General features: G+C 44.3%; 1 protein-coding gene across 6 annotated transcripts in view; it reads right to left on the bottom strand.

The window, feature by feature from the left end:
• LOC127492064 (uncharacterized) overlaps nt 1-13,923 on the bottom strand; it is a 47,166-nt gene that overhangs the window by 11,456 nt on the left and 21,787 nt on the right. For 4 of the 6 annotated variants that reach the window (XM_089304598.1, XM_070049394.2, XM_070049393.2 and 1 more), the window contains exons 2-3: nt 12,964-13,060; nt 9,879-9,965 (exon numbers count right to left, since the gene is read on the bottom strand). In XM_089304598.1, coding sequence (XP_089160724.1) covers nt 9,879-9,897 — 19 coding nt within the window. In that variant the 5' untranslated portion in view covers nt 9,898-9,965; nt 12,964-13,060. The remainder of the gene's footprint in view (nt 1-9,878; nt 9,966-12,963; nt 13,061-13,923) is intronic. The other 2 variants (XM_089304600.1, XM_070049395.2) reach the window with 1 other exon arrangement.

Genomic DNA, 13,923 nt, shown 5'->3' on the forward strand with positions numbered 1-13,923 from the left:
TGAAGTGAGAATAAGATTCATTTGAATTCAATAACTGTATCTCTAGGCTTATGAAGAGACCAAAATATTTCCAGGCAAAAGAAACTAACAATGCATTGGAGGAGATAAAAAATATGGATAAAAAGTGATGTTTGAAATATCATGTCATGTGAACTAAATAAATTTAAGAACATAGAAAAAGAACATATTAATTCCTAAATTACAAACCACTGAAAGCTGGAATCATAGTAAGCAACTTTGCATTGCCCCATTCTTGCAGAGTCTATTATAATATTTTACGCATAGCAAGTACCAAAAATATATATTATTTATTTATATTGATTTCTTTTTTTTGACAGGCAGAGTGGACAGTGTGAGAGAGAGAGAGAGAGAGAGAGAGAGAGAGAGAGAAAGGTCTTCCTTTACCGTTGGTTCACTCTCCAGTGGCCGCTGCGGCCGGCGCACCGGGCTGATCCTAAGCCAGGAGCCAAGTGCTTCTCCTGGTCTCCTATGGGGTGCAGGGCCCAAGTACTTGGGCCATCCTCCACTGCCCTCCCGAGCCACAGCAGAGAGCTGGGCTGGAAAAGGGGCAGCCGGGACAGAATCCAGCGCCCCAACCAGGACTAGAATGGGGTGCCGGCGCCACAAACAGAGGATTAGCCTATTGAGCTGTGGCGCTGGCCTATATTGATTTCTAACATGGGGTAGAGGAGGAGGCACTATGAAATTCACCATTTGAGCAGAACGGTATTCAAGAACTTGGGATCTAGGCTCAGATTGTCTGGATATGAATACAAATCCTTGTGAGACCTGGAATTTGCTCAGTTCTTCAGTCTTCCTCATCTGCAAAATGCATGTGGTGGGTGCTGGCGTTGTAGTGCAGTAGGTTAATCCTCCGCCTGTGGCACCAGCATCCCACATGGTCACTGGTTCTAGTCCCAGCTGCTCCTCTTCTGATCCAGCTCTCTGCTATGGCCTGGGAAAGCAGTGGAGGATGCCCCAAGCACTTGGGCCCCTGCACTCCCATGGGAGACCCAGAAGAAGCTCCTGGCTCTTGGCTTTAGATCGGTTCAGCTCTGGCCATTGCAGCCATCTGGGGAGTGAACCAGCAGATGGAAAGCCTTTCTTTCCATCTCTCCCTTTGTCTGTAGCTGTACCTCTCATATAAATAAATAAAATCTTTTAAAGAGAGAGACGGAGGGAAAGAAAGAGATAATCTTGATGGAAATACCCTACGGGCAGCAGAGAACAAGTCTAAGGAGATCCAATCAAGGACAATAATGGTTTTTCAGAGAAAGGTTAAGAGTCAATAGAGGGGCCAGTGCTGTAGCTCAGTGCGTTAAAGTCCCAGCCTGCAGCACTGGCATCCCATGTGGGTGCTGGTTCAAGTCCTAGCTACTCCACTTCCGATCCAGCTCCCTGCTAATGTGCCTAGGAAAGCAGTGAAGGATGACCCAAGTCCTTGGACTCCTGCACTCATATGAGAGACCCAGAAGAAGCTACTGGATCTTGGCTTTGTATGGGCTCAACTCCAGCCATTGAGGCCATTTGGGAAGTGAACCAGCGGACAGAAGACCTCTCCATTGATTAGAAGTGCTAACTGCCACCAAAGTAGCAGATATGGCTCCAAGAAAGAGTTGGAGAAAAGCAGGGGAAACAGCCCCTGCCTAGCCAGACAAAACCTTGGTCTAGGGAAATTCTCATATTTAGCGAGATGGAAGAAAACTTAGAAACAAAAAGAGAATTTAGAGAAGTAGGAAAATCAGAATGCTACAGAAGACAAGGAGAGGGAGGAGTTCCAAGATATAGTTTACAGTGTCAGAAAAAGATGAGTCACAAAGACAAAGGGGGAAGGAAGTAAAGGGAATAAAGTCAAGGAAAAAAATGAGGGTTTTTTTCTCTTTTTCTTTTTTCTTTTCTTTTGAGAGATGGTTATTTGGGTCTTTCAAATTTTATTTTTTTATTTGATTTTATTTGTAAGGCAGAAAGACACAGACCAGACACAGAAAGAGATCTACCATCCCCTGGATCACTAGCCTGCAACAGCTGGGATTGGGATAGGCCAAAGCCAGGAGCCTAGAACTCAATCTGAGTCTCCTACATAGGTGGCAGGGACCCAATTATTTGAGTCATCACTGCTGCCTCCCTGTATGCACATTAGCAAGGAGCTAGAGTTGGGAGCGGAGGTGAGATTTGAACCCAGGCACTCCGACATGGGTCATGGACATCCCAAGTACCATCTTATTCACTGCGCCAATGCCTACCCTTGTTCTTTAAGATAGCAAAGTACAGTTTGGTCAAAAGGAAAAGGAACAATGTGGAATAAGAAAGTGAGAGTGTTGATGGCAAAAATGCTGAGATAGGCTGGCGCCACGGCTCACTTGGCTAATCCTCCACATGTGGCGCCAGCACACCAGGTTCTAGTCCCAGTCGGGGCGCGGATTCTGTCCCGGTTGCTCCTCTTCCAGTCCAGCTCTCTGCTGTGGCCTGGGAGTGCAGTGGAGGATGGCCCAGGTCCTTGGGCCCTGCACCCGCATGGGAGACCAGGAGGAAGTAGCTCCTGGCTTCGGATCCGCGGAGCGCACCGGCCCCAGCGTGCCAGCCGTAGCAGCCATTGGGGGAGGTGAACCAAGGGAAAAGGAAGACCTTTCTCTCTGTTTCTCTCTCTCTCTCACTGTCTAACTCTGCCTGTCCAAAAAAAAAAAAATACTGAGATAAATGACGACACAGGGTTGCATAACATCCGTTTAATTACCGACTTAGACTTCTGCTTTCTCCCACCAAAGTAAGCAACTCTTTGGGAGGCACCAAGTGTCATTCATGTTTGTTTCCCCAATTGCTTGTTATCCCTGTTGTCCATTTCCCCTTCTGTCTCAGAGCAACAGAATCTCTGATGATTTGTGGGGACACTCAGCTACCCAGTGAAGACTGCATTTCTCAGCCTTCAAGAGGATATGAACAAAACCGACATGTGCAACCTATGGAGTTCATCCTCAAAGGGAAGAGAATCTTTCACCTCCTCTTTGCCACTGCAGGAGATGGGCACAGGGACAGCAGGGAAGGCATAAAGAAAGGATCTTGCGTTCTCTCGAAGTGGCAGGAAAAAGCCACCATACCAAGTCATTCCTGCTTAAGACACCATTGGTGAAGCGTACATTGTCAGTGTCTCCTACCCTGAATCAGCCACATCCCAGCACCTAGCACATCTCTATTTGTTGAAGGAGAGGAAGGAAAAGATTGCTAAGATCTGGGTCAATAAAAAGATAGTTAAGATGCTGGCAGTTACTGCCGGCGCCACAGCTTACTAGGTTAATCCTCTGCCTTGCGGCGCCGGCACACCGGGTTCTAGTCCCAGTCGGGGCGCTGGATTCTGTCCCGGTTGCCCCTCTTCCAGGCCAGCTCTCTGCTGTGGCCAGGGAGTGCAGTGGAGGATGGCCCAAGTGCTTGGGCCCTGCACCTCATGGGAGACCAGGAGAAGCACCTGGCTCCTGGCTTTGGATCAGCACGGTGTGCCAGCTGCGGCGGCCATTGGAGGGTGAACCAATGGCAAAAGGAAGACCTTTCTCTCTGTCTCTCTCTCTCACTGTCCACTCTGCCTGTCAAAAAAAAAAAAAAAAAAAAAAAGATGCTGGCAGTGATAGAGGTAGAGGAAGCGAGCTGGGTTGGGTTAGACTTAGGCAGACAGCTGAGGCTGGGGGTGACTACAAGGTCAGGAGGGTGGCCTTTGGTTACCTGGCAACACAAGGGTGAAAGGAGTCACAGCAGGAGTGGTAAAAAGGCAGGGAACAAAAGGGCCCCTCGGGTAATTAGCTGAGCTGGGAAACTGGCCGGAGCTAGAAAGCAAGTATGACAATAAAAGAGGCATAAGGAATCTCACTGATTAGTCAGGAGAAAGCAGGCTCTGCCATCAAGGTCACGAACGGCGGGTGGCTGGAATTGTCTGTGACCGGTCTCAGGAGTGTTGGTTTGTTCATCTGCCTCATACTTCACCGTCAATAGAAGTCCCTGGGCTTCAATATAGGCTGTAACAGCAGGACTCAAGGAATCAAAGAAACTTTGCTGGGGCAAGCGTTGTGGTGCGGTAGGTTGGCTGTCCCATTCTAGAGCCTCTACTGGAGTTTCACTTCCCATCCAGCTCCTTGCTAATGTGCCTGGGAAGGCACAAAGAGAAAGAGGACCAGCACTGTGATGTAGCCAGTAAAGCTGCCGCCTGTAGGGCCACATCACATACAGGAACCATTTGAGTCCTGGCTGCTCTACTTCCAATGCAGCTCTTTGCTATGGCCTGGGAAAGCAGTGGAAAATGGCCTAATTCCTTGGGCCCCTGCATCCATGTCAGAGACTCAGAGTAAGCTCCTGGCTCCTGGCTTCAGATCACCTCAGCTCCAGCCATTCTGGCCATATGAGGAGTGAACCAGTGGATAGAAGACATCTGTCTGTCTCTCTCTGCCTCTGCTTCTCTGTAACTCTGCCTTTCAAATAAATAAGTCTTTTTACAAAATGTGCTGTGAATGTGTCAACACATATGTTTTTGCTCTCTGTGTTTCCATTTCTTATGCCAATTCAGGATTGCTATGACCAAAATCTCCAATTTGATCTCACCTCAGTCTGCCATTAACTTAATTGAAGGCATGTTATAAGACGTCTAATCTTAAATGATCAAGAATTTCTCTCTGATTTTCAGCCTTTTGTTCTGAGATGTGTGAGGTTTATAAATGTTTCAAAGGGTTTTCAAATCTGTATTTGATTCCAGTTGTGAAAGATTGGCAGAGCACATATTCTTTTCAAGTTTTTATTAATTTTGATCTACTTGAAAGGTAGAGTGAAAGAGAGAGAGAGAACAAGATTGATCTTCCATCTGTGGGTTCACTTCTCATATGTCCCCAATAGCCTGCGTTGGTTCAAGGCAAAGCCAAGAGGTAGGAAGTCCATCCAGGTCTCCCACATACATGGCAGGAACTCTAGTACTTGAGCCTACTGCCTCCCAAGCACCTTAGCATGAAGCTAAATTGGAAACGGAGGCAAAAATCAATTCTGAACTCTCATATATGACATATGGTCATCCCAAGCTGCAGCTTAGCCACGGAGCCACATTGCCTACCCCAATGCACATATTAATCTCATTTTATAAGTGAGCTCCCAGAGCATTATTGCTTCCACAAATAGTTAACTAGTAAGTGCCAAATAAGGCAAATGGGAATCCAAGGTAGTAAATGACTTGCACAAGGTCATAACCTGGGGAGGTAGAACCAGGGCCTCTAGAATTCTTTCATCTCACATTCCAGACCTAATGGACAATGACTTCGGGGGAGTGTTTTGATTCTATTTAGGATAAGGTTTCTCTGGAAATACAAGGAGGCGTCCAATTCCCAGTATATTCTGTCTGAAGCAACAAATGTCTCAAGATTGGCATTATTTTCACCATCATTTAGAGAGAAATACAGGCAAGCACCTGCTGATAGTTTGTTTTACACTGACAGTGGCAGACAGCAAAAGGAAAATTCTTTTAAGCAGCTTAGATTAACACATTCTCCATTTATTCCACTCTTTGCTTCCATGAAACGCAGGCCCTCCCTGTCATAGTGAACACTGGGTTCATCTTCCTTCTGTATTGTTAGCTAGGGAGTCTTACAGCAAGCATGTTAAGTTCAGCCTTCGCTCCTTTAGGACATATAATTAATATTTGACATTTAAGCCACAAAAGTGGTCTTTAAGAACAACAGCAAGAATCCACTAATTGCATAATCATGGGAATTTCCAGGAGACTGAAAGGCAGATTTTTTTTTTGGGGGGGGGGGGTGTTATTTTTTGTTTTGCCTTCCAGAGCTTTGTGATTCTGTAAGATGTCTTTGCTTGGTGCCTTTGCTTGAGCAGTGTCTCAAGGACAAATAAATCAATGACAAAGGAAACTTGTAGTGCTGTCCCTCCAATTCCCAACATAGCTTCAGAGTGCAAATCCCAGTGCGCCCAAGGGTTATAGAAAATTTCCAAACTTTCCAAAACTTCTCAGTCATCAAAATCTCGGCCCCTCTCCCCCATCCGTAAGAATTTCCCTGATCTTTCTCGAAGTTGGGCTGCTCACAGTTCCTCCACCGACATCACCTCTCCATCACCCACGGCTGTATAAAACCAGATTGCTGACCCAGTCTCAGTTACTGTTGGTTTATCCACACAACAAACACCAACTGCACATCTACACTACTTAACCTCTGGTAATCCCATGGGTTTTGTTAAACCTGACTTCTGTGATGAGCTTCTTACCTTCCTGGTCTAGTGACAGAGCAGGGCTGATGTGTGATACTCTTCTATCCTTGGGAAGAACAGGACCTAACCCCCGCATGGTCTTCCTCAGGGCCCCTGTTTCCCTTAGGAGGCTCCTGATGGAGTGAAGGGCAGCAATGGGGACAACAAGCTGCAGCCTGTTCACTGTTAGGCTGCTCAGCGCTCATTCCTCTTGTAGGATACAGGTCTCTCCAAGGGAAGGCAATCCCTTTAACTCCATCTCCAGTCATAGTCTTCAAATAGTGGGAATTCAATTCAACAAATATTGAATAATAAAGTCAATAAACTGAAGAAATGAGTGATGAGGATGGGAATGAAAAGTCTGGGAATGAGCACAATTCAAAATCACAAAACAAGCAGCATTTGAGATGTAATTATAAGAAATTTTGTGCTTCCTAAAAAATTTTTATTTTTAACCAGTTAGAGAAATTTAATAGAAAACATTGGAGCATGGGTGCCTGAGAACTCTGGGTAGTGAGCAAGCTTACTGGAGGGCTCTTCGTGAAGGTGCCTGTGTCTTACCTCCAGCAGAGTGAGAATAAAGCTGAGGGTATCTTGCACCTTAATTAGCACAGGCATGGACCAAAGCAAGCACAACATCTGTGCAGGCTTCCTAAAGTGCAATTTGCAATCTAATAAGAAAACTAGTTTCTCCAGTTTCTTAGTTGTGAATCAGAGTTATTGGACAATGCCAATATGTCTTTGCCTTTATACAGAACCTAAGTTACAGAATAGTTCCCAACCGTTACCTTATTTAAGCCTCACAACAGCCATGTAGGGTAGCCATTATCCAAATCTTATTGAATATCTTTCAGAGACTGATATTCATTCTTTTTTCTTTCCTTCTTTCTTTCTTTCCTCCTTTCTTTTTCTTTCTTTCTTCCTTTCTTTATTTCTCTCTTTCTTTGAAAGACAGAGTTACAGAGAGAGGTAGAGAGAGAGAAGTCTTCCATCTGCTGGTTCACTCCCCAAATGCCCACAATGGCCAAAGCTGAGCAGATCCAAAGCCAGGAGCCAGGAGCTTCTTCTGAGTCTCCTTACAGGAGTGAAGGGTCCCAAGGGCTTGGGCCATTCCCCACTGTCTTCCCAGGTGCATTAACAGGGAGCTGGATCAGAAGTGGAGCAGCTGGGACTTGGACTGGAGCCCGTATGGTATGCTGGTGCTGCAGACCAGAGCTTTAACCTCTGCGCTGCTGTGCCACAGTGCCAGCCCCCAGATATTCATTCTTTAAAGGTGATAAAAATGGGCTGATTCAGGCTTTCCTGTAAGAAGCAGATAGTGCCACCCTTGTTTCAATTGATATCACCTTCCAACTCCAAAAGCAAAAACCAAGAAAAATGGGAGGAAGGAAAGAAAGGTTTCTGTAGTACTGATAAAAGCAGTTACCCAGGGTTCCTAACCTTCTACATGAAAGCAAAGCATCCTAACATCCCTATCTCTGAAATAACAGACTTTGTAACAGGGTCTTAGAATGGAAATAAACATGAAGAGCATCAACTTACAAATAAACTTAAGATCGTTCAAATAGAATAAGCTTAAAAATAAGCCCCAAACTTTCATTTTACTGAGAAAAAGAAATTCAGAAAGATTGGATAATATTTTATTTTATTTTTAATATTTTTTTCATATTAGAAAGGCAGAGTCTGAGAGAGAGAGAGAGAATTTCCTGTCTGCTGGTTCACTACCCAAATAGTGGCAACAACCAGGGCTGGGCCAGGCTGAAGCCAGGAGCCTGGAACTCCATCAGGGTCTCCTATTTGGTGCAGGGGCCCAAGGACTAGGTCATCATCTGCTGCTTTCTTAGCCAGAAGCTGGATTAGAATTGGAGAAGTCAGGATTTGAACCAGTGCCCATATGGGATGCCCGTATGGCAGGCAGAAGCTTAAAGCTACTGTGCCACAGTACCTGCCCCTAGATAATATTGTCTGAGTTCCAATCCCAACACTGCTTTTTAGCAACTCTCTTAACATCTCTATGCCACATTTTTCCTATATATAATATGAAAATAATAATACTCATCTCAAAAGGCTGTGGTAAAGATTAGGAGAGTCCCTTTACTTAGTAAGTACTGAGTACTTAGTAAGCTAAGTATTCAATGAATAACTGATGCTATAATCACTGTTGTCATTTACTAGGTACTCAGAGAAGAGTTGAAGCTAAAATTTGACTCTAAATCTGATATTTTCCTCCCAACAGAACATTGATTTCTGTAGAAGAGCACTTTGGTTTTCTTTGAAGTATCAAAGACATTGGCAGTGAATTCCTGTTCTCTACATTTAAACGTAGAACAGGAACTAGATTCAGATCAACCCTGAGGCAACAGGTATCCAAGAAATGTGGGCTCAGTTTGTTATCTTCCCTAGGTTCTCAGACACAATCTCAGATGACTTGGAATCTTTATTAGTTACAGTTTCAGGCATGAGCTACAGAAAAAAACAATGGTCATTACAGTGACGGGGTAAGTTGAAGAATGTGTAACCCTCCCTCTCTATGAGGGTACTTCAAAAAATTCATGGAAAATAGAACTAAAATATAAGTTTACTTAGGTGTAAAAAATGTTGAAATCCATTCATACAAGAGTTTTCAAAAAAGTTCGTAGAAATAAATATTATGGAAAAAGTACACATGGATTTCATGTTTTTTACACCAAAATAAGCATCATTGTTATTTATTTTTTATTTGAAAGGCAGAGAGACAGAGACAGCGACAGGGGCAGAGAGGAAAACAGATCTTTCATCTGCTGGTTCAATCCCTAAATGTCTGCAATAGCCAGGGCTGGGTCAGGCCCAAGTCATAAGTTGAGATCTTGGACTGGGTCCCCAACATGGATAGAAAGGACTCATGCACTTGAGCCATCACTGCTGTCTCTCAAAGTGAGCATTAGCAGGAAATGAACATGGAAACAGAAGAGCTGGAACTTGAACCCTGGCATTCAAATATGAGATGTGGGGACTCCAAGTATATATTAACCACTGTACCAAATGGCCACTCCAAACTTACCTTTTAATTCCATTTTTCCATGAACTTATTTTTAAAGATTTATTTATTTATTTGAGAGGTAGAGTTACAGACAGAGAGAGGAGACACAAAGGTCTTCCATCAGCTAGTTGACTACCCAAATGGCTGCAACAGCCAGAGCTAGGCCAGTCTGAAGCCAGGAGCCAGGAGCTTCTTCCAGGTCTCCTACATGGAGGCGGGGCCCAAGCACTTGGGCCATCTTCTACTCCCTTCCCAGGCCATAGCAGAGAGCTGGATTGGAAGAGCAGCAGCTGGGACTCGAACCAATACCCATTTGGGATGCTGGTGCTGCAGGCAGAGGCTTAACCTACTACACTATAGTGCCAACCATTCCATGAAGTTTTTGAAGTACTTTAATATTTTCAGTGACTGATTTCCCAGTGTCCTCTATGTGTAAAAGGAGAGGAAAGGAATAGAAAAAAACTAGAAAGTCTAGTATTTCAGAGTTATTGCAGACAAAGTAAAATAAACTTCCAGGTTTAATAATAGAATTGGCTAATTTCATCACAAGGCCAGACATTTCTGAATAATACATATTCCAAGATAGAGCACACTAGAAGACTGACAAAACAGCCAGAACCATTAAAGAGAGTCTTACCGAGTGAAAATCCAGCCATAGCATCCCAGAAATATTCCGCCACCAAAGCATGTAGAATAAAGTCTTGTGAAGGTAGAGTGGAGATACCTGGAGAAGATCAATCCAACTCCTCAGCATTTCCCCAATGCTTAGACAGAAGTCAGGAATATAATAAATTCTCATAGCTTGACAAAGAGCAGGGAGAAATATGATGGGGCAAAGCATTCATGTAATAAATATTAACGTGATCATAAGACTTATTTGTCCATGAAGGCATTAGGATCCCAGATGAATGTAGAGTGCCCCAGGAGAATAAAATCAGATAGCAGAGCCTGCAGACCACATACCTCCCTCAAGAAGTCCCAGTCACCCTATAGCTTGGTATACGTGATGCTGGCCTTGTAGCCCTTCCCAGACTGTGGGACTACAGTAAAAGGCAGGATAAAGATCAAATTCTCCAGCTGCCCCATAATCAGGAAGAGCCTTGATATGGAACCCAGTGTCAGCAGAGTTAGAGCCCCAAGGTGTTGTAATCCCAGTAAAGACCATAAAGGGAGACTAAAAAAATCACTCTAAAATTACAGGGAAAGTCCTAGACTCCTCAGATGGCAATCGAAAGAAAAATTTACTTGCCACTATCTTGTTGTGTTCTCCTTATCGACCAAATTCCTAAGTAGGCTGCTCCGGTCCCACTGCTGTTGACAGCCAGGATGGCCTGCCCAGCCAGAGTCCTCACTGCATTAACCTGGGGATTTTCTCCTGATGGCTTTTTCTGTTTAGATTCCACAATGGGTTCTTTTTTGGGGTTTTCATCAAATGGTTCAATTGAACTCTCGATAAATTCCCAACTGAAATCATGTTCCAAAATGTCTCTGAATTCTCCACCGCTATTTCCTAGTCCATAGACATCATTCCATGTAGAAGACACTAAATAAAAGGCACAGAGCAAACGAAAGCAAAAGATACTGAATATTTCAGCAGCCAAAGCAATGTCTGCCATAAATATCTTTTTTTTATTATTTTCATTTTTTACAGGCAGAGTGGACAGTGAGAGAGAGAGACAGAGAGAAAGGTCTTCCTTTGCCGTTGGTTCACCCTCCAATGGCCACCGCGGCCGGCGCACTGCGCTGATCCGATGGCAGGAGCCAGGTACTTATCCTGGTCTCCCATGGGGTGCAGGGCCCAAGCACTTGGGCCATCCTCCACTGCACTCCCTGGCCACAGCAGAGAGCTGGCCTGGAAGAGGGGCAACCGGGACAGAATCCGGCGCCCCGACCGGGACTAGAACCCGGTGTGCCGGCGCCATCTTTCCCGCCTGCCTGATCCCAGGAAGAGAGAGGACAGCACACCTACAATTCTCAGTCATCTCTACAGTGATGGACATGTTCTGTCTCTGCACTGCCTGATACGATAGACACCAGTCTCTAGTCATGAGTAGTTGGTAAGCCCTTGAGTTCTTAATTTTGTTTGCTTTCAATTATTTTAATTTTTCTAGTTACCTGTTGCTGGTGGACAACACAGTCTTCACCACATTTCTTTTGTGACAGAGACGCCTACTTCTTATACTTTATAACATAGATACCTGTTCTCTGCTAATTTTCCCATCTAATATACTTTGTTGAGAAAAGAGAATTCCTTGGGGAAAATGTACCAATAACTGAGCTGTTTTGAATTTCAGTAGCACAAACATAGACTGAGTCATTCCCATAAAACCATTCTTATGGTCTTCTTTCCACAGACCCAACCAAGTGATATTAGAAAAAGATACTGTTGGCCGGCACCGTGGCTCAATAGGCTAATCCTCCGCCTGTGGCGCCAGCACCCCGGGTTCTAGTTCCAGTCAGGGTGCCGGATTCTGTCCCGGTTGCTCTTCTTCCAGTTCAGCTCTCTGCTGTGGCCCAGGAGGGCAGTGGAGGATGGCCCAAGTCCTTGGGCCCTGCACCCGCATGGGAGACCAGGAGAAGCACCTGGCTCCTGGCTTCAGATCAGCGTGGTGCGCTGGCCACAGCGGCCATTGGAGGGTGAACCAACGGCAAAGGAAGACCTTTCTCTCTGTCTCTCTCTCTCACTGTCCACTCTGCCTGTCAAAAATAATTAATTAATTAATTAATTTAAAAAAAGAAAAAGATACTGTTGGAATAATCATTCCAATAGAACACTTTGTGTCTTTCTTGTGCACACTCTCACTTTGCCATGTCACTCAGAGAAACTATCATTCATTAGAATATAGTTATTAAGAGCATTGGAGAGCCAAGTGAGGTATCTAGGTAAGTTAAAGAAGAATGTATATTAGGATCCATTTTCTCTTTATCTCTATGATCTAAGAGTCCTTAGTCATTCCCACAACAGCTTTATCTCTATTTATACTGGCTGGCCTGCCTCTCAGCTCACCTGTCCAAGGGCAGAGGTCAGGGACTCTCACTAGCTAAGCAGTCAGGACTTGGGCTCCTTCGTGGTTTTGCCAGGTGCTATAACCTTAAGCTCATTTTCCTCTTGGAAGAAAAAGAAGCAAGATATGCTTTCTTCCAGAAGTGATATGCTAATCTACAGGGGAAAAGATGCAAAAATATTTATTGCTGTTTTTATTCTTCGTAGCCCTCAAACAGCTTGAGTTTGCACTTCTTTGGGAAGGAAAAAAAAAACTGCTCATCACCTCCTCTAGGTTGACAGCATCTTGAATGGCAGATCAAAAAATAGTATTTCCTAAGTTTTCCCTATTCTTCCAAGACCTTTTCTCTATAACTCACCAATATGATCCTGGCAGACTTTGTTTAATCAGTCTGTGTCTTACACAGTGCAGATGCCCCAAAAAATTTCTTTTATGATTGAAATTATTAAAGTTGTGAGAAACAGATCAAAAAGACCACTCACACTAATATGGCATGGAATTCATGGAAACCTCCTCAAGGATCAGGCGAGTGAGAAAGGCATCAACCAGGAAAGAGGGCTGTCTCCATGATTTCCTATGCACCTGATTCAAATACCTAGGCAATAATCAGCAAGTATTACCGAAAGGGATAAGCTGTGATAATAAGCTGGTCATGCTGGAGCAGAGGAAACAACAAGAAAGCAGAGCCCATGAGAGCCCAGAAAGTAACTGTGTTACCTTGGCTTGGCACCAGGCTCCCTTGAGGCAGAAGGCATGGGACAGTACAGCTTGCCTTTCTGGTGCTGGGAAGTCTTCTGTCTGCACTGGAAGCAGACTGAGAAACAAAACAGAGAAGTACACAGAGGTCAGTGGTTCTCAGCTAAGGCAAAAACCAGGCCCTGGACTTTCCCCACTTTGCAATCTCCATATGATAGGAGGAGAACTGGTATCTGACCCACTGAATTCTATTGGGATGGTCACTGGGAGCTGAATTGGTAGGAGTTATTGCACAGAAGAAGCCAAGTCAGAGATTTCTAAGCAAGGTAGAAGGAGGAGCACAATACATTGAAAGTAACTTGGAGGGGCCGGCGCTGTGGTGTAGTGGGCTAAGCCTCCACCTGCGGTGCAGATATCCCATATGGCCACCGGTTCACCTGCATGGGAGACCCAGAAGAAGCTCCTGGCTTCGGTGAGGCCCAGTTCCAGCTTTTGTGGCCATTTGGGGAGTGAGCCAGCAGATTGAGGATCCTTCTCTCTGTCTCTCCCTGTCTGTAACTTTACCTTTCAAATAAATCAATAAATAAATTTTAAAAAAATAGAAAATAACTTAGAATCACACTAAATATGGCCATGATAGTTTTTTAAATGTATTGAGCACCTGCTAGAAATTGAGCAGAGATGATTAGTTTACAAATTCAAGAAAGTACAAAACATCAGAGACCAATACAAGATCATTATTACCAGGACCTGTAATTGAAACACTCAGAAGAAATTAAAAAAAAAAAAATGGAACTTGAAGAAAAAGAAATCCAAATACAAAACACGTTCTGTAGCAGCAAGTCATGTGCTGGAAACACACGGGTGCTACCAACATCATTTTCTCTCTTTTGGGTTAGGTTTTAAAACTTCTTTCTCTGAATTAACAAAATAGTTAGAGGATGGAAGGGTGAACATGAAAGGAAGATTAGAAATCTGGCT

This window comes from Oryctolagus cuniculus, chromosome 9, assembly GCF_051225735.1.
Source record: "Oryctolagus cuniculus isolate XC-2025 breed Fujian yellow rabbit chromosome 9, ASM5122573v1, whole genome shotgun sequence".
Taxonomy (NCBI): domain Eukaryota; kingdom Metazoa; phylum Chordata; class Mammalia; order Lagomorpha; family Leporidae; genus Oryctolagus; species Oryctolagus cuniculus.